This window comes from Xiphophorus hellerii, chromosome 15, assembly GCF_003331165.1.
Source record: "Xiphophorus hellerii strain 12219 chromosome 15, Xiphophorus_hellerii-4.1, whole genome shotgun sequence".
NCBI lineage: Eukaryota > Metazoa > Chordata > Actinopteri > Cyprinodontiformes > Poeciliidae > Xiphophorus > Xiphophorus hellerii.
In genome coordinates this window covers 7478233-7500759 of record NC_045686.1, presented here as the reverse complement: position 1 = coordinate 7500759, position 22527 = coordinate 7478233, and the positions used below count along the sequence as shown (strand labels likewise).

The following is a 22527-nucleotide window of genomic DNA, read 5'->3' as shown; positions in this document are numbered from 1 at the left end:
AAAATAAAAAACAATATTATGATAGGAACACCAAAAGGGATTTTATTTTTATCACAGTGGAGACGAAAATCAAAGTCATTTATTTTCCTGTTTTTTATATGAGGACTCATTTACACAGTAAAGAACTTCATGGAGAAGAAAAAAGCAGAGCAGAAGAAGTTAAAGTTGGTCTTTTAAGCTTTCATAAAATGAATTGTCAGCCTGCTGTCACATATCAAGGCTGCGCTTAAAGCAATCCAGCTGGATTTCAGACTCAGGCATATTTCAGAATCAAAAGTAAACTAAATATAAACTTCCAGGCTGAACTTTCAGACTGTATCTGTTTTTCTGTCAAACAAGCTGTCAGATATTTATTCCCAGAAGTGTTTTTTTTTCCTCCTCCTGAATAAATTTAGAGCCAGGCTGATTAACTGAAAATTCAGGGCATACAGTTGACGGCAGACGAAAGAGAAATTAAACTGATTATTGCTGAAAGGAGAAAATCAAGATTGTGGCTAACAAAAGCATAAGAGACAGGCAAAAGAATTAATTATATTCATTAAATCTGTAAAATAAATAGACTGACAGGGAAACATGTACTTTTCTAATAGCATGTGAATATTACTGTCTTTATCTTTGCAGACTTTTAGCTTTGGGACATACACACACACACGCACACTCACCCCCAGAATTTAATCCACCAACTTGACTTTAAATAACTCAGTAATTGAAAGATAACTCCATAACAAACTTCCCTATTAGTTGAGAAAATATTATTTGGAGACTGCGTGTTAAGCTCCCCTTCATCCAATAAATGGAGCATTGAAATTACAGACTGTTTTCATAATCAGCTTTTGTCATGATCGCCACATTGACACACTGCTCACTGATACGAGGAAGCAGACATTGCCCTTAGCCCTTCTCTTCCTCTGCAAAGGAGTGGTGGATTGAGCAGTCCAGAGATTTCTACCATTATTTGCTGCCTTTTACATCAGCAGCTACCACCTCTAAAAGCGGAGGGGGGAGAAAAAAATCCATCTCCTTTTTTTTCCCCATCCTCGAATATAATCAAATTATCATTGTCTCAAGCTGTTCAGTGCAAGACTGATTTCTGTAATTACCCTGTAACCATTAATAAGGCTTGAAAAAGCTGTATAGAGTATAATTTTGCCCTGCTGGAAGCCTACATATATCCCTTTCCTGCTCCATGTAAAAATAGATCCCACAGGGAACCAACATGAGATGAGCTGCAACCCTGCTCACCATCTCTGACAGGAAAGACAAATACTGAATAGTTGTAGTCCTTGGAGGAATTTTTCATATCACCTTGCAAGTTAGTCATCAAGGAATTGTCAAATATGATCAGTGCAGTGTATTTCAGCCTGCATGGGACCATGTAAAAAGGACCTGAGCTGACCTGACTAGAGTAAATGTGGAGTGTCTCAAACTGAGTGGACAGATAGCACGCAGGGAACTCGTGTGTGTGTGCCTGCTGAAGCAGTTAAGAGAAACCCCAGCATGTCGGAGTAGGCTAGAGAATTTACAGGTTTTATGACTTATTTCCAGAGTTGTGTAGAAGGTCTGGTGGACAAGTCAAGTTGCAATCACAAGTATTCACTTTAGTGGGATTTAGAACAAAATAGTGCATGATTGTGAAGTGAAACAGGAATGATACATGTTCAAATGTGTTACAAATTTAAAAAAGTTGAAAACTGTGTAGAGCATCTGGATTCAGTCCCGCTAAATTAATTTATTCTCCGTATAAATACAGATGTTCTCTTACAGACTCAGAGGTTTGTGGAAGAGCTCAGATGGGAGAATCTATTGATAGGAAACTACAAATCTGGCTTTTATGAATAAGTGATGAGGCGAAAGCTATTGCTGAAAGACAGCCGTAAGAAGGAATTTAAGAAAGTTTTGCCATAAGCCATGAGGTTGGCACAGCAAACATGAGAAAAAGGGTTCTCTAGTCATTTGAAACCAAAGGTAAACTTTTTAATCTATATGTTAGTCATAGTATGTGGTGGATATCAACAGAACAGTCAGTCCAAGCACATGATCCCCACTGTGAAACGTGTTAGTGTCTGCATCATGCAATGGGGAATACGATGGGAATATTGATGGGACTAAACACAGAGCAATCCTCCAGGAGGCCCACAGCTGTTCAACAACCCCAAACATACAGTTAACGTTAAAATAAACTGGTTTAGATCAAACTATGTTCTTTTATTAGAATGAGTTCAAAAGAGAAACCTCAACAGTCATTTGAAAAGACTTATATGGACTGACATCTTCAATCATGAGATGGACAAAATTATTTTTCAGATGTGCAAACCTGACAGAGCTATTACTGAAAGATGTGCAGCTGAAAATAGTCCTTCAAAGTGAAGATTCAGGATGGCTGAAATCAATGCACTACGCAGCTTATATGGTTTTATTTGTAAAACCCCCCAAAAAACTGGTATTCTTTTCCTTCAGTTATGTATTACTTTGTGTTGCTCTATTGCAAGAAATGACAATAAGATACATGCATTTTGTGGTTATAACCTGACTTAATGTGAAAATTTTTGATAAAAGACATTGCCCTGCATCATGTAATTGTGTTATGTAATCCAGTGTGCATTTCAGTCATTTTATTTTTCATTTTCTGTACCTGCATGCAGAGTGGGCCTGTCAAAAATGGTCTCGTCTCCACTGGTGGCGGGTTTCTGTGGAAAATAGGCACACCCATCAGGCCCCATTAGTCTTTACACTGACAGGCCCGCCTTCCACTGAAAGACTCTGTCTAGCAGAGGTTTCTGATTGCCTCAGACACTGGTCGGATATTTTTACTAACAGGCTAAGACACAGTGCCATTTGTTCAGGGCATTTACTGCTGGTGATAATCCTGATTTAAGTTCCCCGCAAGTGAAGAGAGACAGAGAAGACTTTAAATAGTTTCTTATGTTCCTTCCGCAAGTGATGAAACGAGAAGGAAGGTCATTCAGATGGAGGTGTCAACAGGTCTTGTAAAAATGTCTGATAATGTTACCTTCTTGTTTGCAGACGGACGCAGCTCTGATGTACGACGCAGTGCATGTGGTGGCGGTGGCAGTGCAGCAGTCGCAGCAAATCACCGTCAGCTCTCTGCAGTGTAATCGCCACAAGCCGTGGCGCTTTGGAGGTCGTTTCATAAACCTTATCAAAGAGGTAAAAACGGCCATCACTTTCAGATGGGCTGGACTTTTTTAGCTCGCTCTTTGTTGCATGCTTTTGCTTCATGCGATGTTATTCTTCACTTAACAATTTCAGTGTTGTTTTCTATCGAATACATTTTGTCTTTTTGTCCCTTGTGGTGATCATCATAATCAAACGGACGTAAACATCTCCAACAATTCCCAACCTTGACATTCTCTGCAATCTTTTTGAAAATGGAATCCAAAGAAAACAGTGCTTTACTCACAATAACAATTATTTTAGCTGTTTCATTCTCTTTACCCCTGCATTTTCTGTGTGCTTATCTCCTCCTGTGTTTTTATCAAAGCCTTGCTGTCTCCTTAACTCTGGTCAGGGTCAGCCATTTGCTTTGTTCTACAAAACTCTTTCATTCTGCGGATGGTATCATTGCAGGTAATTTTCACAATGAGCCATTGTTGTGCAGCCGGTGCTTCTACCACCACAACAACCTCCCACCCCCCGCATCCACACCTCATCCTGCTTCTCCCGTCGCTCTCAACGCCCGTCTGTTCCTCCAAACAGCTTTGATGTTAAACTTCAAGCCCAATGAACCACATGCATAATGAACTCTTACCTGTCAAACCTGCCTCTGTTCTTGCTGCTTTATTGTTTCTTGTTATGATGAAGGAAGAGCCAGCTGGAATTAGAAATTAGTAGAGAAAAATGTTAAGTTTAGAAGAAAAAATGATTTTTTTCTTGAGGAACGCTATTGTGAAGCTGTGAGACTTCAGTATATTTCTGCTTCCAGGCTCACTGGGATGGTTTGACAGGACGTGTTCTATTCAACAAGACCAATGGGCTCAGAACAGATTTTGATCTAGACGTCATCAGCCTGAAGGAGGAAGGGCTGGAAAAGGTGTGTCCTTAATTGGTGCCGTTGATGCTGAGTGATCTCTAACGCTTTAGCTAAAAACAAAATGTTGCTCTTGCTGCTTTGAAGTCACAAAAGGTGATGTGAACTTGACACTAAACTGTTTGAACAGATTGGAACGTGGGATCCTCCCAGCGGTCTAAATATGACAGAGACTCACAAAAGCAAGACATCCAACATCACTGACTCCCTGGCAAACAAATCCCTGCGTGTATCCACAATTCTGGTAGACGAGAGAAAACACACAAGCACTGCACACTTACAGTATAGAAATATGTCGGCTGAAAAAGCCCGTCTGATTTCTACACCAGCATGTGTTTTCTTGACAGGAGGAGCCGTATGTGATGTTCAAGAAATCGGACAAGCCTCTATATGGGAATGACCGCTTTGAGGGGTACTGTATTGACTTGTTGAGGGAACTTTCCGGTATCCTTGGGTTTCGCTACGAGGTGCGATTAGTGGAAGATGGGAAGTATGGATCACTGGACGATGGTACAGGCCAGTGGAACGGCATGGTGCGGGAGCTCATGGACCATGTGAGTCAACATTCACAAAGGCAATGTGCATGCGTATTTCTGCTGAGAGGACAGGTGTGTGTTGTTGCCCCTTCTCTGAAACTTGAGCTCATCTTTTCTAAAAACCTCATTTGAAAACACAGCATGTCTTCAAAATGAGATTACACTTCAGTCCTACTGTTTTTATTTGTATTCCTTGTGTGCTACGAATAACTGTAATACAAACCTAAAAACTCAGACAACTTTAGTGAATTAATGACTAAATCAATTAACAATAAATCCACATCACCTTAGCTCTTTCAAAAAACACAGAGTTGTAAAATCAGCTATTCTGAAGTGTCAGGTTTTATTACTCATAATTTACACTTACCAGCCATTTCATTAAGTCCACCTTGCTGATACATATTTGGACGATTTTTTTCCCCTTCAGAACTACCTTCATGCTTTGCTTCATAGATTTAACAAAGTTTCTGAAACTCTTTTCAAAGATTTCGGCCTTCATTGGCATGACAGCATCACACAGTTGCCATAGATTTGTTACCTGCACATCCATTATGCAACTCTTACGTTCCACTACATCCCAAAAGTGCTCTGTTGAGATCTAGTTACTGTGGAGATCAGTGGAGTATGGAGAACTCATTGTCATGTTCAAGAATTCAAGATTTGTGAGATGACGGATTATCCTGCTGGAAACAGCCATGAGGAGATGGGCATACCATGGTCATACAGGTTTGGACATGGTCAGCATTATTACTCTGGTAGGCTTTTGAACTTAAAAAGTATTGAGTTAGTTTTAAGCGGCCAAAAGGTAACTTTTTCCAATACACCACTGTAACCAGTCATGTCATCTGAATGTTGCAGCTGAAATCAAGACTTGTCAGAGCAGCCTGTGTGTATTTCATAGCCTCAGTTTCTACTTGTTAGCTGACGGGAGTGGCACCCAGTGTTGTCTTCTCCTGCTATAGCTCACATCAAAAAAGGCATGTTTGACAACATAACTGACAACACAACATAACTGTTGCCGGATATTTATCTTTTTCAGATTATTGTCTGTAAATCTGACAGACGGTTGTGTGTGAAAATCCCAGTAATTCAGCACCTTCTGAAAACCTAAGAACAAACAACCATGCCCCATTTAAAGTCACTTAATTTTCCCTGGTTCCCCATTCTGAAACTCTATAGTTCATAAAGTCATTTTCATCATATCTAGTTACCTAAATAGAGTTGCTCCCTTTTTATTGACTAACTTGCTAATGGTATTAACAATGGTATAAACAATGTGGCCTGTGAGTATATAGTTAAGTTTAGATCATTTAAGTCATTAACAGCATGCTGTATTTATAGATTATTTACAATAGGCAGAATCAAGTCTTTGGAGAATTTACATCTAGTCTTTGATGTTCTAAAACAACTAAAATCTTAAAGCAACTTAAATCAGTAAACTTTATTAATATGTACATTTTATTAAATCTCAAAGCCAATTATAAACAAAGTCAAGATGAGATATCCTAAATGTCTAAATCCACTGTGTTTGAGAAAAACAAAGCCCTAAAGTTGTACTAGTTACAAAGCTATTAGGGCTAATCTTTACACCAAGAGACCCAGGTTGTGGCTATATGAAAATAACCCTTTCAATTCAAAATATCTAAAAACATCTTCCATCATTGCTGCCTGCGGGAATATTTTTTACACCTTAACGATAGCCACACGTGAACAGAGTGTCATGGAAACTAAGTGCCGCCTACTGTTGGTAAAAACTATTGGAATAATTTGAGTAGATTATAAAAATACCCCGCAATGCTTGTACAAAATACAAGCTGGTGTTCTTTTTTATTATCTGAGCAATGATAGCCATGAGGAGAAGAAATCAGTGCCAACCACAACATCAAAGAACGTCTTGAGTAAGAACTCAAACTAAATGGGGTACACACAGCTGCTGTACAAAATTAAATAATTCTTGGAAGGATTATGTAAAAATACTCAGGCACAAGTGCTAAGCAGGAGCCCAAGGGTCTAATGTTATGTTCAGAGGGGACACAAGGTTAATTTGTCACACATTAATCTACAGCAAAGACTGTTGCCTCTGTGACTCACCTTTGGCGCAACATAAGAAGGATTAGACGTAATACCTGTAATTTCCAGAAAATCTCTGTTTAGCTGAAGCACTATCAATGCCAGTTTCTTTTTTTTTTTCCTTCATTCGTTATTTTCTTCTTCATTGTAATTTGAAAGGTCTAACTGATGGAAATCAGTCATTATTTATGTAATTATATTAATAATATTCATTTATTATTTACTTGGTTATTTGTTAGTTGGCAGGCTGCTTTGAGAGTCATTTATTGTTGTTTGATGAATGACCTAAATTTTGGTCGGTTTGTTTGATTGGTTGGTTGATTGTTCTAGTGCCAGCTTGTCCATCCAGTTGACTGATTGCACTGTTGATTTTTTTCCTTGCCTGTTGATTGTCTGGTCTAATGGTTTCTTGGTTGGTTGATCAATTGGGCAGTTATTCAGTTGGTCATTAGATTGATTGTTCCATTGTTTGTCTGTCTATATCTATTATGTGTAATGTATTTTTCCCCCCAGAAAGCTAACTCTACTTTCTGATTGCAGAAAGCAGACCTTGCTGTTGCTCCTCTGGCCATCACCTACGTCAGGGAGAAGGTCATTGACTTCTCAAAGCCCTTCATGACCCTGGGGATAAGTATCCTATACCGCAAGCCCAACGGCACCAATCCGGGCGTCTTCTCTTTCCTCAACCCGCTCTCACCGGATATCTGGATGTATATTCTGCTGGCTTGCTTGGGTGTCAGTTGTGTGCTGTTTGTCATAGCCAGGTAACATGTCAATCCCTCCGATTTTATCCCTCCTACCAATTTTCTTCCTGTCAACCTGTCTGGCTTTTATTCTGACATGCAGGTGTTACTTTGTCCTGGGACAGGAAAATGCCTTTTTTGATCTGTAGTTATGATAAAAGATATTTGAGGACAAATTATTTGCCTTAAATACACTAAGACCTACACGAGTGTGGTCTGTGAATGGAGCTTATGTCATACAAGGTGCCTTTCCACAAACACTTCTACTGTGAATGCAGCTGCCATATCTCCTGATCAAGGGTAAGAAATGTGTGGAGGACGGTTCTTACTCTATCTTGATGAACCTCACACACTTAAATTCCTGATGCATAGCTGATGCAATGTGATGTGTGTTAACCCTAGGGCTCTTTTCCTTTCATCCTGAGAGGTTTGGGTTTAATGCATATCTCAGTAAATGTTACTGGCAAAATGATCACACGAGAGGAAAGCAGCAACTGTCACCTAAGTTAGTTCAGAATATGCAAATTACGAGCATTTGTTTCTGCAGTTGGTCAGGGTAAGTAATTACCATAAAATTACTGTAAAATGTATTCTGGTTCAAATAAAACAAACCCTATGTAGTTTTATGAAATTACCACCTTCTTTTTCTCTGCTTATGCTATGCGTTATGTTCATTGCATACCACATCAGTCATGCAAATGTACCTGGTTATTTCTACCAGCCTATAAATATGCAGTCAAATCTGAAATACAGTGTTCTCTACAGTTCGCTGAGTTGGTTTTCTCATAATTGTAGTATTGATTGCACAGCCGCCAGATTGATTAAACAATCCCCCCAAAAGCAGGGTATATTATTTTCTTTAATCCCCTGCAAATAGAGTGAGTGGAGTGAGCCTATGAAGTCCCAGTTTTGCACAATAAAACACTAAACACCTCAATCTCACTGGGGATTTGTGTCTTTGACTCAATTTACTCACACATTTTTCTTGACTAAGTAAGCTATCTCATTTCAAAGCTCAAGAATAAAAAAAGAAAGGAAAAAAAAAACACATTTTGCTCAGTGGTTTCTTCCAGCTCTGTTTGCAGCTGAATTGATCGGTGCTATTATTTACAAAATAAATAACGTTCTCTCAGATCACAAAATTGGCAAGACAAAACATGACCTCCTCTCCTGAAGAATGGAAGATTGAAAACACTTTATTACATGTTTGCGCGACTTACTGTTTTTTGCAGCTTTTTTTAAAGCACTTTTCAGACGTCTTTGCAGCAAGCTTCAGGTGCCTGCAATTTCTAAGACCCCACCAAGACAACATTTACACTTGCCGCGAGGTGGGAAAGACAACAAATCTATAAGCTCACTGCGAGAAATTGAATCCAACAGGAAGGTAATGGAGGGAGCGTGTTTTGTGCTAATATTGTTAGGACAGGTGAAAAGAAAAGAAAAAATAAGACAGGGGACCATTCTCTTAAGATTCAGCTTGCAATTCAACATGTCCCATGAGCTGATTCTGAGGAGGTGACCTTACGTCTGCCTGTACCACATCCACTCCCCCCACTCCACACCCCTTCGACCCCCCGCCTTCTGATTGGTGTGCATGATGTTGCTCTGCAGGAATACAGGCCAGCCACAGGCAAAGGTCGTACAGAGCCGCCATTGCATGTTCAGAATACACATGTAGACACTGACAGACACAAACACAATCCAATCAAGTGTGCATTTTATAGATCTACACCTCGCAGCCTTGCCGTCTGCATACATCTTACGTCGCCCTCGGTCTGCCTCAGGCTGCAGCTTCACATTATAAGTAATAACTGTGAAGATCCACATAACTGTTTGACTGGGAGATGGATGTGACGGCGTCAACGCGAATGCGCAGGTCCTTCTGCAGAACCTGCACGGCTATAAAGGTTCTTGCAGCAACAGGAATGAGTCAGTGAACCCAAGAAGAAGAAAGAGAAGGAAAGCAAGCATTTGTTTGCTTGCATGTGCAAGCAAACAAATTGAAACCCACTTAGCTACACAAGGCCATTGTGTCATTACTGTTGCCTGTGGTTCCAAGGAGACGGAGCTCATTGACATTCCAGTAAATCAGGCATCCTGATGGTGTTGACAGGAAGAATTATAGTGTGTCATCACCGCCATGTCCACACAAATGATTCTCAAGGGGACAGAAATGCAAAAAGCTGCCAAGGAAGGGCAACATCTCAGAAATGTTGCTGCATTCTAAATGCATCTAAAATCGGATAGCTAATAAGCCAACCATGATTAAAGAAAAGATTAAAGTGATATCAAATGATATGTCTGCATTTGCATCCACAGTTATCACGCAATAGCCTTTCACTTTGTTTCATCACAGATTGCCAGATTTGGGATTTGTTTGTCAGATACACAATGCAACAAACAGCCTGCAGCGACATTTTTGCATGAATAAAGTCTTTGAGAGTAAAAAAAAAAAAGGTTTAGAAAAATGGAAATCCAATAAGACTGAAAAATTTCACCGGGTTACATAAACATTATTGATTTGTGGGGGTACTTTCCTCTAAAGGGACAAGTAAAAGCAAACCATGCCAGCATTATGCTCTCAAAGCATCAAGCATTCAAGTCCCCTTTCCCTCCTCCCAGTGAAAGATGACTCACCGGGAATAATCACTTTTTCTTCCCTCTACATCTCTGCAGACCATCACCTGTGTTTTTTTGCACCACTGAAGTTTTAAATGTGCACTCATCTGTGTAATGAGAGGTTTATGCACTGCAACCCCTCCATAATATCCCTCACTTTGTAATTGTGGACGGACTGTTCTTGCTGACACAGTCCGGTCACGTCCTGCATTGACATTTTGATTCACCTGAGGAAGTGTTACACATTGCTTTCCTTAAATATCAAACTAATGCACAAGCACTGCGGCCTTCATGCGGCGTTTTTAAAAACATATGCATACCCATTGATCCTTTTCACATTTCGCCATTTTTAGAAAGTCCTGTATGTTTTGTAGGGATTCGTTATTTTAATAAATCAATAGAGAGTAACACACAATGGGGAAGCGAAAGGAAAATTGTACACGTTTTTCAAAAGATTTTGTGAATAAAACTCTGGAAGGTTTGACAGACATTCATATTCAGCCTTCCTTTGTCAGCCACTGTTCAATTACGACTGCATGTTTGCACATCTACAGACTAAAATTCAGTGCATTCTTCTTTGCAAACTAGCTTAAACTTAGTCAAACTGAGTAGAGGACATCTGCAAACATTGATATTCAAGTCGAGCCAAAGATCCCTGATTTTGATCTTGAAGCTGACTGGGTCATTCTCTAGGTCATATGAATATGCTTTGATTTTACTACTTTATAGAAACTCTGGCTGAGTCCAGAGTCGCTTTCCTTCTGGATGATGAATTTCCTCCCCAGAACCAAGTCTTTTTCAGCCTCCTACAGTTTTTTTATTTATTTTTTTTTATTTTTTTTTTATTTTTTAGATTACCCTGAATTTTGCTCCATCCCACCAACACAGAACAGCTTAGTTGTCTCTGATGAAAGAAAGGTATTCCTACAGCAAAACACCGTTGTTCACCGAGAGGGTAGCGTGTCCAAGGATGATGTGGAGTGTTCATTACAAAAAACATTAAGTTCGCCTTCTACTTTATAATTATATGTTCTTTTATGTTGGCCTGTCATACATATCCCTATATAATAAACTGTCGCAAAGTCTGTAATTTCACAACAAAATGCAAAATACTTCTAGCACTTTACATATATGTACATACATAGAGAGAATCCATATCACCGCTCTTATCTTAACCTTATTCTGTCACACGTTTATATATGCAAGATTTAGTAAAAACCAGTTTTGAGTTAATCTGCTTGATATGGCATTCTGTCATTAAATATCTTCGCCCAGACAAGCCGTCCAAACAATCCAAGCAATGTGTCTTTCCTTCTGCATCTCTAAAAGCCACAGCTGACAAATTGGCATCACTTTTCTAAACAGTCTAAGCCTTTAAGACATGGCCACAGGCTTATTAGCATGCACTAAGTTGCAGAAAAAGCTCCTCAACAGCATTACCTGACGGACCCCTTGACTCTGCATAAGCAATGTTCTCTCTATCAACCACTTCAGCACAAACTCAATCAGTTCCCCATGCTTAACACTAACCCAATCACCTTGTGCTAATGCCATGCCACTTTTGGTTAGGATAATAAATGGGAAATGTCCACAAGTGACCCGGAGACACCAACAATCTGCCAAGACAGGCAGCAGATGAATGGGGGTAAAAGGGGGAGGTTCATAGGGGAAGCAAAGCCCTGGGGGGTAAAGAGAGGGGATAAAAAAAAACAAAAAACAGTTGGTTGTTAGAATGAAAAGGGAATGGGATCATCGAGGAATGGGAAGGGCAGGAGGGGGGGTGGGGGGGGGGGCTGAGAGAACAAGAAAAAGCTGCTTGGAAGAAGACATGAGATCTCTGTTGTGAGAGGAAGAAAGAAAGAATGGAACACATTGTATCTGCAGACAAACGGTGACTGCAGCTGCTGAGGAAACATTTAAATGCTCCGGAGTAAGTTTAACGGTGATGATGGCCAATATCATCATGCGCCGGGACATTATCATCAGTGACAGTGTTATTTCAGCATAATGATCTGTTCCATAAGAATCCGATGGCATTTAATTATACCAATCTGTTGATTTCAATGAAAACATGAGTGATTTTTTTTTCCTTTGTGCAGGAACTCTGTTTTCTAAGATAAAAAAAAAAACAAAAACATTTGCAATTCCTTTATTCCCGCTGCTTCAATGTATTATTTTCTCATTGATTTGCATCAGGGAATTCAGTGTTCTGTGCTCTTTATACTGACTGGTATGTCTTTCTTCTCTTTCTCCTGTAGGTTTAGCCCGTATGAGTGGTACAACCCGCATCCATGCAACCCAGACTCCGATGTAGTGGAAAACAATTTCACACTGCTCAATAGTTTCTGGTTCGGAGTTGGAGCTCTCATGCAGCAAGGTATTTGCCTCAGCCTGTGGCAACAGTTGCTCTGGGGAGCTGAAGCTCTCTGCACCCCACTGTCCTTGAGGGCTGAATGCTTTGAAAGGCCACTTGCAAAAGAGACGTCAAAGGATACTTGGCAGCTTTTTGTAAACACAGACAAAAACAAAATTTTGAAATAGTATACATTTTGTCACAAAATACCAATAAACTTTTGATATTTTACAATCTACACAAAATGGTTGATGATTGTGGGGCGTGAGAAAAGGGCTGCATGTTTTTTCACATTTTATGTCAACAAATAAAAGTTTCAAACGTGTATTCAATGCTCAGTTCAATGCTTTGTAGACAACCACCTTTGACTCTGATCAAACCTTGCACCTTGTAGATCAATATTTTTACCTATTCTTTGCAAAATAGCTCAAGCTCAGCCTAACTGAGCTTGGCTCATTAAAAGCTAACTGCTAAGTTCAGTTAGCTTTTAATTGTTGATGCAGATTCTTTATAGAATTTAGATCTGACCCAGACTCAAGTCTTTTGCAGACTCTTAACATATTTACTTCCAGGACAGGAATTTTAGTTTTTCCAACACAAGTGATGAAAAAGGTCAAGTTTAGTCAGTCAGAGGAATTTCTTCCACATATTTGATGTTTTCCCTAAAGGCCTTACAGCAAACTGCTATTAGAACTTAAGTCCTTATTTCTTTCCATTCCCTCATAAAGGTCAGATTTGTAGAGGATATTACTTATGGTTGTAATGTCAACAAATTCTTCCACCCCCCGAGCTGTTATGAGCCTAATTTGTTCTTGACTTGACCTGCTAGTTTAGGTTTAGTTAGATTTGTAATTTTGCCATGCTCTTAACATTTTCAGGTGAAGGACTGAACAGTTCTCATGTTGTAACTGTTGTTACTGCAGTACATCTCTGTCCAACTATCCCCTCATAGCTGGTGTATTTGTTCTCTAATGTCCTACAACAAGCCTCTTAAACCTTTACAGGACTACTGTATTAAGTGTAGAGATGAAATCATAAAGAGGTGTATTCTGTTCAGTAATTAAGTGACCACTGAAGGCTGTTGGGACTGGATTTAATTTCAGGGTATTAGAGTAAAGGGGTTACTTTTGTGCAAAATTATGTTGTCTACCCAATGTAAACTATTGAAAAATGCAGCATACTTCAGTGGTTTTTTTCTTCATGCCAAACTTTTAAGACGTTTCAATATGTTGCTCACATTCTACCATAACTTTTTTTTGTCCAAATAATTTCCAATGCTGGATTTCTTTTGCAGCATCTGAACAAACAGAACAGTGGAAAAAACCAGCAAGAAATATACTGAGCTCTTTAAACTCAATATTAGGACGTTGCACTAGAGCTATTAAACTCTTTTGACATTATGTTTAGGTGGCAGGTAATGGTTTCATTACAATAAATCATGAAAGGTAACAGTTGTACAATGATGACACCATCAAATTTAATGTCCGTTCTCCATAAAGTAAACTCCAAAGTTAGATATTGTCATTTAGAATTAAATTAGCAAAACAACTGAAGGCTTGAATCACTTGAAAATATATTTTCTGCCACTTGATTTTCAGAGCAAAAAGAAAAAAGAAATCTTTCATGTCACATCAAAGAAATATTAGAGCACATTTCACACATTCTTAAAAGCTTTTGTTCTTATGTCTCTTATTTTACACTCAATTAATTTACAAAGGCTCCAACGTTACAGTTTCCATCTGCTCTTTCCACCAATCCTTGAAATCCTGGAGCTCAGTTCAATTGCTGCAATTTTTTTTTTCTCTTATCTCTAAAGTTTTATTGAATAATTTATGTTGTGTGTTTTGGCCCAGCTCGGAGGAAAACTTAAAACACACCGTTTATGTGACGGCAGCACTAACCTTAATACTTTGGAGATTACAAGCCTGTGATTACACAACTGCCAATATCCAGTCTCCTCTTCTCTTGCCAATGGCCTCTCAGCACCTTGAGCTCAGTGGGGTGTGGAGTCAGGATGAGGTTACCTTGGGTGCATGACTCTCTGGCTCTCACTTCTCTACACTGTTCTGAACAATCGATACTGACTGTGTTTGATTTGAAATCGTTGATTTATGCAAACACTCTCCTCCCAACAGACGTATTAGACAGTACTTTCGGCTTTCTCTTGAATTAATTAAAGGATTCGCTTCTAGATAATTTAGCTTGTTTGAAGTGTTTGAAATCGTCTGGTGTTCAGAGGTCCCTTGAGTGATACACTGTTGAAACCAGTTGCAGATGTACTCAAGCTAAAAAAAAAAGAAAAAAAAAACTCTGAGTTCTGAAAGCAAGTTTAATTGATACAGTCGTGTGGTGTTTTTTTACATGATGATGAGAAGATTAGTACCGTAATGAGACAAACATGTTTTGAAGCATGATACTCATTCCTGCCACTTCCCCTCACCTCAGGCTCAGAGCTCATGCCCAAGGCCCTGTCAACTCGAATAGTCGGAGGCATCTGGTGGTTTTTTACCCTCATCATCATTTCGTCATACACAGCCAACTTAGCTGCTTTCCTCACTGTGGAGAGAATGGAGTCGCCGATAGACTCTGCCGATGACCTGGCTAAGCAAACGAAAATCTTGTACGGACTGGTGGAGGACGGTGCCACCATGACATTCTTCAAGGTACTGTTTCATTAATTCAGTGGTATCGGTATCGTGGCTTCACTGTTTTAGTCAATACAGGGATGAAAGGTCGTGGTACTTTTGCCTCTTTCACCAATTTTGGGGTTTGTTTATCTTTTCTAACCTTTGCTTGAGGTTAGAAAAGGTAAACCTCAAGCAAAGGTTGAGGTTAACCTTTGCTTAACCTCAACCTTTAAATCAAGCCAAACTTTGTTGGTTGTTCAGTACCAACAGAATGTGTCATTCATAAAAGCTTTGTTAATATCTTGTAGCTGTCATAAAAATCAGACATTTTAGTTTTCTGTAGTTTTCTATAATGGTGTGATGTCATTCCCATATTCTTGATTCAACTCTCACAGTAAATGCAGTGCAGCAATACTGCAGCATTGCTGTACAGTGGAAGCTTGTGGAAAATATTATATTTATGACCCTTTCTTGTTCTTGATCCCATTTATGTAGGTGATAATGCTCATCGTGTTGTTGGTCTACATATTAACTGCATCCATCCAATACTTCCAACTAAGTGAAGTGCTTCTATTAATTTTTTTATACATTCATCTGTTAATGGTGCAAATTGAAGAGAGAGGTAGAATATTAATGTTTTATTGCTGGTCTGATGTGATTTTCAAATCTTAAGTCATGTTCTCATTACCTGTATGCAGAAAATCATAAAAAAAATTACAGAAATAAAGGTTTTAAAACATAAACCATCCACGTATGTAATCTATGATGTGTTTTACTTATAGTTAAGATGCTCAAGAAATAAACTTTTCAAAAATATGGTAATTAATTGCATCTGACTGCCAACTTACATGTTGCATTGATATTCAGTCTTATAAGCAGCACTGCGTTTAATTAACACAGCACCATATGGAGATAATTGGCATCAATCAAAAATAAAAGCCTGAATATTTCCTGGATGTGTGATAAGGCCATACATAATATTAAACAACGTGACAATTTTTACCAATCATACTTATTTTCTAACTTTTAAATACAGGACACCAAAAATGCTATGTGTTTTGTCTCATAAAAGAGTTAATGAAAAATTTCCGTTTTTCACAAAAAAATACTTGGATAGAATAATGTTTCTCATCTGTCTTAATACACATCACAAGATCAGAATGTGACGACCTGCTCTCCACTTTTCTTTTTCTTTTTTTGCAGAAGACAAAGATCTCTACGTATGATAAGATGTGGGAGTTCATGAACAGCAGGAGGCAGTCTGTGATGGTGAAGAGTGTGGAGGACGGCATCCAACGTGTTTTGACCTCTGATTATGCTTTCCTTATGGAGTCCACCACTATTGAGTTTGTCACCCAACGCAACTGCAACCTCACACAGATTGGAGGCCTCATAGACTCCAAAGCGTATGGAGTAGGAACACCTATGGGTAAGTCACCTGAAACCTTACATCCTGTTTCTTTTGACCGTTTTGTTTCAGAGTAGAGCATGATTGTGAAGTGGAAGGAGATGGAACACAGATTTTAAATATGGCACGTCCTGTGTTTTCATCCAACACGTTGGATATGTCGAGAATCGCTGAAAAATAAATGTTACTTGAGCAACGATTCAGTCCTGGCAGGGGCGGAGTTTATCTGTCAAAACCCAGCTTTTATTTTGGTATTCCACTTTCGCTTAGATTGCTGCCTAGCTAGCTAAATATTTAGCTTGCTTGCTAAATATTTAGTTTGCTAAATATTTAATTTGCTTGCTAGATATTTAGTTAGCAAGATAAATATTCAACTCAAAGCTAAACATTTTGTTTGGAAAGTAAAGTTTTCATACTAAATATTTAGCTCGGACTTCAACATTTAGTTGGGAGCTAAATATTTAGCTTCCTAACTAAATACTTAATTTGAAAGCTAAATATTTAGTTTGTAAATGTATTTATTACTTATTTTAGCTAACTGAATATTTAATTTGGAACTCTGACGTAAATGTACACAGAACATGGTGAAAATGTGACTTTGAAAAATTAACACCCATATTTTTTTCCTCTGTAAAAGGCCGAATAAGGCAAATTATTGCCGTTATATTTTTACTGTGTAACTTTACAAATGGCACAACATAACAGACTTCTTTCCTCAATTGTGACTGAGCCTGAGCTACTTGTTTTTTCTTTTTTTAAATAGCAAAATTTCCAATCTTTGGATGTGCAAAGGTAGTAGAAACACACATCTAAGGACTGTAGCCAGAGCTGTGTCATGTCCTTCTACTTCCCAAGGTTGCATTAGTTTGCGTTGGTCTGCCACATAAAGTAAATATGAAACAAACGTTTGTGGTTGTTGGGCGAGAAAATTGTGAAATAGATCCTGGAGCGTGACTGGCTGACAAGATGCAGTAATCCCTTTTGCAAATTTGATTATTTGATAAGAAAGAGCACTTAAGAAGAAGATTAAAAAAGTTTCAGTTTCTGGTCTGAGCCAGTTTGTGTCCTGGAATAAAGCAGAAAAGTCAATTTTTCAAAATATACTTTTTGTTACCAGAGAACTAAAGCACAGTAGCACACACATTAAAGCCATAACATCCCGAGAATGCTGGCCAGAAGCTGTAAATTCATCCAGGACCAGCATCACGGAGGTTAAAGTGGTCACGACAAGGCCACAGAGAACACTTTTACCAGCTGCAATAGTGGCGCCTATCATCAGCAATACGAAAGCCATCAAACCAGAGAGAATCATTCCTGGCTGGCCACATCTGGGCCTGACTTATGTCTTTGAGTCCAGGCCAGTTATGAATCTGCAGGGATGCAGTGATCGCCGTGGTGATGGGAAAGCTAAAGAGATGCAATGAAATATATCCCCATTGTGACTGTAAGTGCAGAAATATTTACAGTGATGCCCTTGAGATGGACATATTGAACCAGAAGATGGATTCACTTGTCTTTTTTTTTCTCTTTTTTTTTCATGTGGCAATGCAGTGCGGGGATAAAATCAAATCAGTCTACAATGCATAAAAGTTAATAATCAAAATGTTCAATCTCCAAGCAATTACTGACCACTAACACATTTCTGCCTCTTACTCTGCTATTCATTGCTCAATAGGCAAATTACAGCCATCAGAATGTTTCCTCAGCGGTTGTGAGATAGTTAATTTCTTTATTAGTTCAACTGAAGTCATTTCCTCCTTTTCTTTTTTTTGAACCGTGCCTTTGTCCTCGTTTCTTTCCTCCACAATCTATGAAAACCTCAACTTAAAAGCTCTTGCAGCTTTAAGACAAAAGCAGCGCCCGTATTACATCTTAACCTTTTGCTGCTTCTCAAAGCTTTCAAACGTCTTTTTTTTTTTCTCCCCCAAAAAAACAGAAATGCGTCATCTTCTGCGCTATCGACTTAAACTGTGATCCTATTAATGCTTGAGGCCAGACAGTGGTAAGAATGATGGATGTCCTCGGGTGTTGAATATCTGTTAGGTAGCTGTGTATGCGCAGAGTGTCGGGAACAACGCTTTTCCATTTGCCCAGATCCCGCTCTCCATATCCCCCTCTCCAAGGACCCATCCTATTAGCATTTATCCAAGGCCTGCTTTGTTAGGCCATCATTAATCATTTGAAATATGAGAGGAGCCAGAACCTGGGGACTCAGAGACTCGATGGATCTCTCATCTTTAAATGAAGTGGAGAAATGCTTCTCGCATGCAAGCTCCCATGCATGTACACGAATGTGTTTTGAGACCTGTGCTTGCTCCAGAGTGCGGAATGCATACAAGTGAGGCTAAGCATCTGAGGGGGAAAAAAAAATAAAGATCATAAATTTGCTGCAGAAAAAACTTCAGTGGTACAAAATGTTATATTCTGTTTTGTTCCAACACTTTCTTGTCAGTGTAAACACAGAGACTGAAGATGAAAGGATGATGGATGATGATGGATAAATGATAGATGAGACAGCGGGGGAATTAGTAAAAAAGAGCTGACAGGCTAAACTGTATCAGGGTGACAAACAAAGTGATGCTACCAGCTACCTGGAGCCATATTTTATTAATTTCCCTTGAGTTTCGCACAGAACGTTGTCATGTTTTTAAAAATAATTTTTTTTTTTTTTTAAAGGCACATTTGTTTTTAGTCACGGCTTGTAATCCGCGGAGGCGAGTGTCTAAAATGGAGATGTAAAACCATGCTTCATTATGCATGAGATTGTAATCACAAAAATAGACTAATAAGCTTTGAGAGCTGTAAACGGGAAGCGTGAGGGCTCAGCCTAAGTGTTAATTTTTAATTTTGGTCAGGTTAAGAGAGGGTGTGTGCTCTATAGCTCTGCTGTGGACAGGAGAGGACCGCGACTCAGCCGCTGTGTGACAATTGCTCCAGCTTTGATCATGCCAGCACCCACTGAGCCTCAATGTCACTTAAGTCTGGCTCTCCCCCACTTTCCGTGGATTTGGGCCCCGTCGCCTGACATGCACAAAAAAAAAAAAAACACAGCAATGGTGGGCCTTTTATCTTCAGTACCCACATATAATCCCAAACACATACGGAACCATGTGATGTTTGCCCCACAGGGTTCCTCTTTCTCTCTCTCTCTCTTTTTTTTTTTTTAGGCGCTATTTCTGTTGCATGAAAGTGTCTGTGAACAGCAGCTAATTTGTCAAAATCGACAGCGGTTCTGCTGCACAAAAAGCCAAATTATTGTTGCCAGCTCCCTGCACGTTATAATCCTCACGCTGCAGAGATGAGTGAGAATTTTGGAATCACTCTGTGAAAATACGGATTAGCGGGATTTGAAGAAGGACTTACAAAAAAAGAAAAAAAAAAAGAAAAAAAAACTCCCTCTAAGAAGCCAACAATAACATGACAGGTTTTTATGATCACAAGTCTCAATGTGTTTCACACACCCACAAACAAAAGAGGGACTGTACCAGACTCTTAAACATGTTCGCCAGGCTCATATTGTGCCGTTTGTATCCACAGGCTCTCCATACAGAGACAAGATCACAATAGCTATTCTTCAGCTCCAAGAGGAAGGGAAGCTGCACATGATGAAGGAGAAGTGGTGGCGAGGCAACGGCTGTCCAGAGGAGGAGAGCAAAGAGGCGAGCGCTCTTGGAGTGCAGAACATCGGGGGGATCTTCATCGTGCTGGCCGCAGGGCTGGTGCTTTCGGTGTTTGTTGCCGTAGGGGAGGTCCTTTACAAGTCCAAGCAGAATGCCCAACTGGAAAAGGTACAGCAGACATTTTTGTCACGATCATAGGAATCGGCCTCAGTGACAGCTAACGGTAAACGGTTGCAGGGTCATCGTTCAAAGACGCGTTTGTGTTTCGCACCGTAACAGAAGCTCATAACTGACAAAAGTAATCACGAGATGCACCGAGATGAGGGACGAGTACACGTTTCCAAAAAAAATAAATTAAAAACTGGGGCAGGTGCTCAGCTGAAGAATGAGAATTTTGAATGAACAAAAAGACTCACACACTGCAGGCGCCCATTCCTGCTTCATTTATTGCACTGTTTCATTGCACAGAGGTGACATGTTGAGAGCTCTGCTCTTCATTAGACCAGAGTTCTGCAGCCTGGGAGACTTTTTGTTCATTCATCGTAACCAGCATGCAATCAAAAGCATTTTCGGTGAAAGACTTTTTAAAAATCTTTGGTAAAGGTTTAAAACTTACACAATGGGTTGCTTGAGTTTAAACCTGCCAGCAGTTATAATCATTCCGAATAACCGGAAGTAAAATCATCTGACTTACTGGCATTTACCTGACATTTGCTCATTTATATCCTCATTTTTGTCTTATCTTTATGCATTTCCGTCAAGTCCTGGATTACTACATGTGGTAATATTCTAATGTTTTCTTTATATAGCTATATATTTTATTAGTCAGTCTGCAAATTAGAATAAATCACCAATAAAAGACAATCACAGCAAAACACGGTAGTGGCTGCATTCTGCTCCCAGACTACTTTTTTTTTTTTACGTTTTTTTGTCAACGTGTATGAAATAATGAATTATGTAAGTTCTGACCTGGATTAATCATGCATCTACTAAAAGGATGAAGATGAAGATACCTGTTATTTTCCAGTATTACAGTGGGTCTAAGCATACATCCAAATCTATTGGAGAAGTGAAAGGAAAATTAGTTTTAGAATCACATAGCTGAGTTCAGAACTAAGTCTAATAGGAAAGGGTTCCTATCAGACTGCACTCGCAGCCCACTCTGATTCATTTGGAGAACTTCTGCAAATTAGAGTGATCAAATATTCATAAGTAAAGCTCTGGGATGCTGATACAATCCTACCAAAGAAGACTGAACGCTGAAGTTGAGTCAAAATACGCTTCAACAAAGTCGTAGCTTAAGGCTTTTCACACATATACAACTGGGCTTTTAACTATTTTCTTCCAAAACAGATCTGTTTAGTTTACAGTTAAATTGCACCAGGCTTGTGTGACATACAAAGAGAAATGTTTGAAAATTGTTCATCAAGATCTCATTTTCTTACTTTAGAAGAGGGCAGAAAACTTAATTTTTTTTTCATTTACTATAGGTGAATGTTACATTGCAAGTATCTACACTGGCTTTCTCAAATCTCTTTCTTCAAGAGATTTGGAGGAAATCTGTAGGATTTTGCTACATCTTACAGTATGTCACATCAGAGAAATGTGACCATGGCTACAGTTGGTAACCAATCAGTTGTAGTGAAGACATTTTAGTGGAAATAAACAAAGGACACTTTACAAAGAACCTTGTTTTTTTCATATACTCTCTGACAATATTTGCAAACTGCAGATTGCATGACTACAATCAGTCGTGCAATCTTATTTAGCCAAATCACACAACAGATTAGACAAGTTCATGAGCAGTACAGGGAGAGAGCTGGTATTGAAGAAGAGTCAACAACCCTGCTTGTGTTCAGCAATTTGCTCTGCTCTCAGGGTTTCACAAATTGTTTTGGTTTAAGTTTTAGATCATTTATTTATGAGAACATTGTTTTCCTTTTAGAGGGATTTCCACTTAAGCTGTTCCAGTGCCACACCGGTACCAGTGGGCATTTAGCATCATTTCGCTTTCCGTTTCTAAGCCCTGAACCACTCACCTGAGAAGCAGAAACAAGCAGTGCAGTGCCACCAATGCATTACTGGGCCAGAGGACTGGATCACATCAGGGGCGGGTTCCTGTAAAGCAACCTGTATAAATAAGTTAGTTTCACTTTCAGGCTGCATAATTTAGAGAGCAGCAATAAAGAAATGAGCTTTAGCGACTAGGAAAGGTATAGCATACGTTTGTCTCTCTCACAAACTAAAGAGAGGGCTAGACACTGCACAGAACTGCTTATACATACTCTTTTGAGGTGAATTTATAAACACTGATTGTGACTCCATTAATAAACACTGTTTAATTTCCCCAGCTGGCACTGGAAATTCTGGCTTGAAATAGTGAATGTAACTCACGTTTACGGCACGTTTATGGGTCTGAGTATGACTTCCAGAATGGAGATGCCAGTCGGCATTCTAAGTATGGAGAAAACACATACTGTAGCTAAAACTAGTGATTACGAAT

At 39.2% G+C, this 22527-nt stretch overlaps 1 protein-coding gene across 2 annotated transcripts in view; it reads left to right on the top strand.

Moving 5' to 3' along the window:
* LOC116734130 (glutamate receptor ionotropic, kainate 2-like) overlaps positions 1-22527 on the top strand; it is an 85201-nt gene that overhangs the window by 56897 nt on the left and 5777 nt on the right. For both annotated transcript variants that reach the window (XM_032585306.1, XM_032585307.1), the window contains exons 7-15: positions 3025-3168; positions 3944-4051; positions 4179-4292; positions 4396-4602; positions 7195-7418; positions 12275-12393; positions 14815-15032; positions 16200-16425; positions 19942-20192. In XM_032585306.1, coding sequence (XP_032441197.1) covers positions 3025-3168; positions 3944-4051; positions 4179-4292; positions 4396-4602; positions 7195-7418; positions 12275-12393; positions 14815-15032; positions 16200-16425; positions 19942-20192 — 1611 coding nt within the window. The remainder of the gene's footprint in view (positions 1-3024; positions 3169-3943; positions 4052-4178; positions 4293-4395; positions 4603-7194; positions 7419-12274; positions 12394-14814; positions 15033-16199; positions 16426-19941; positions 20193-22527) is intronic.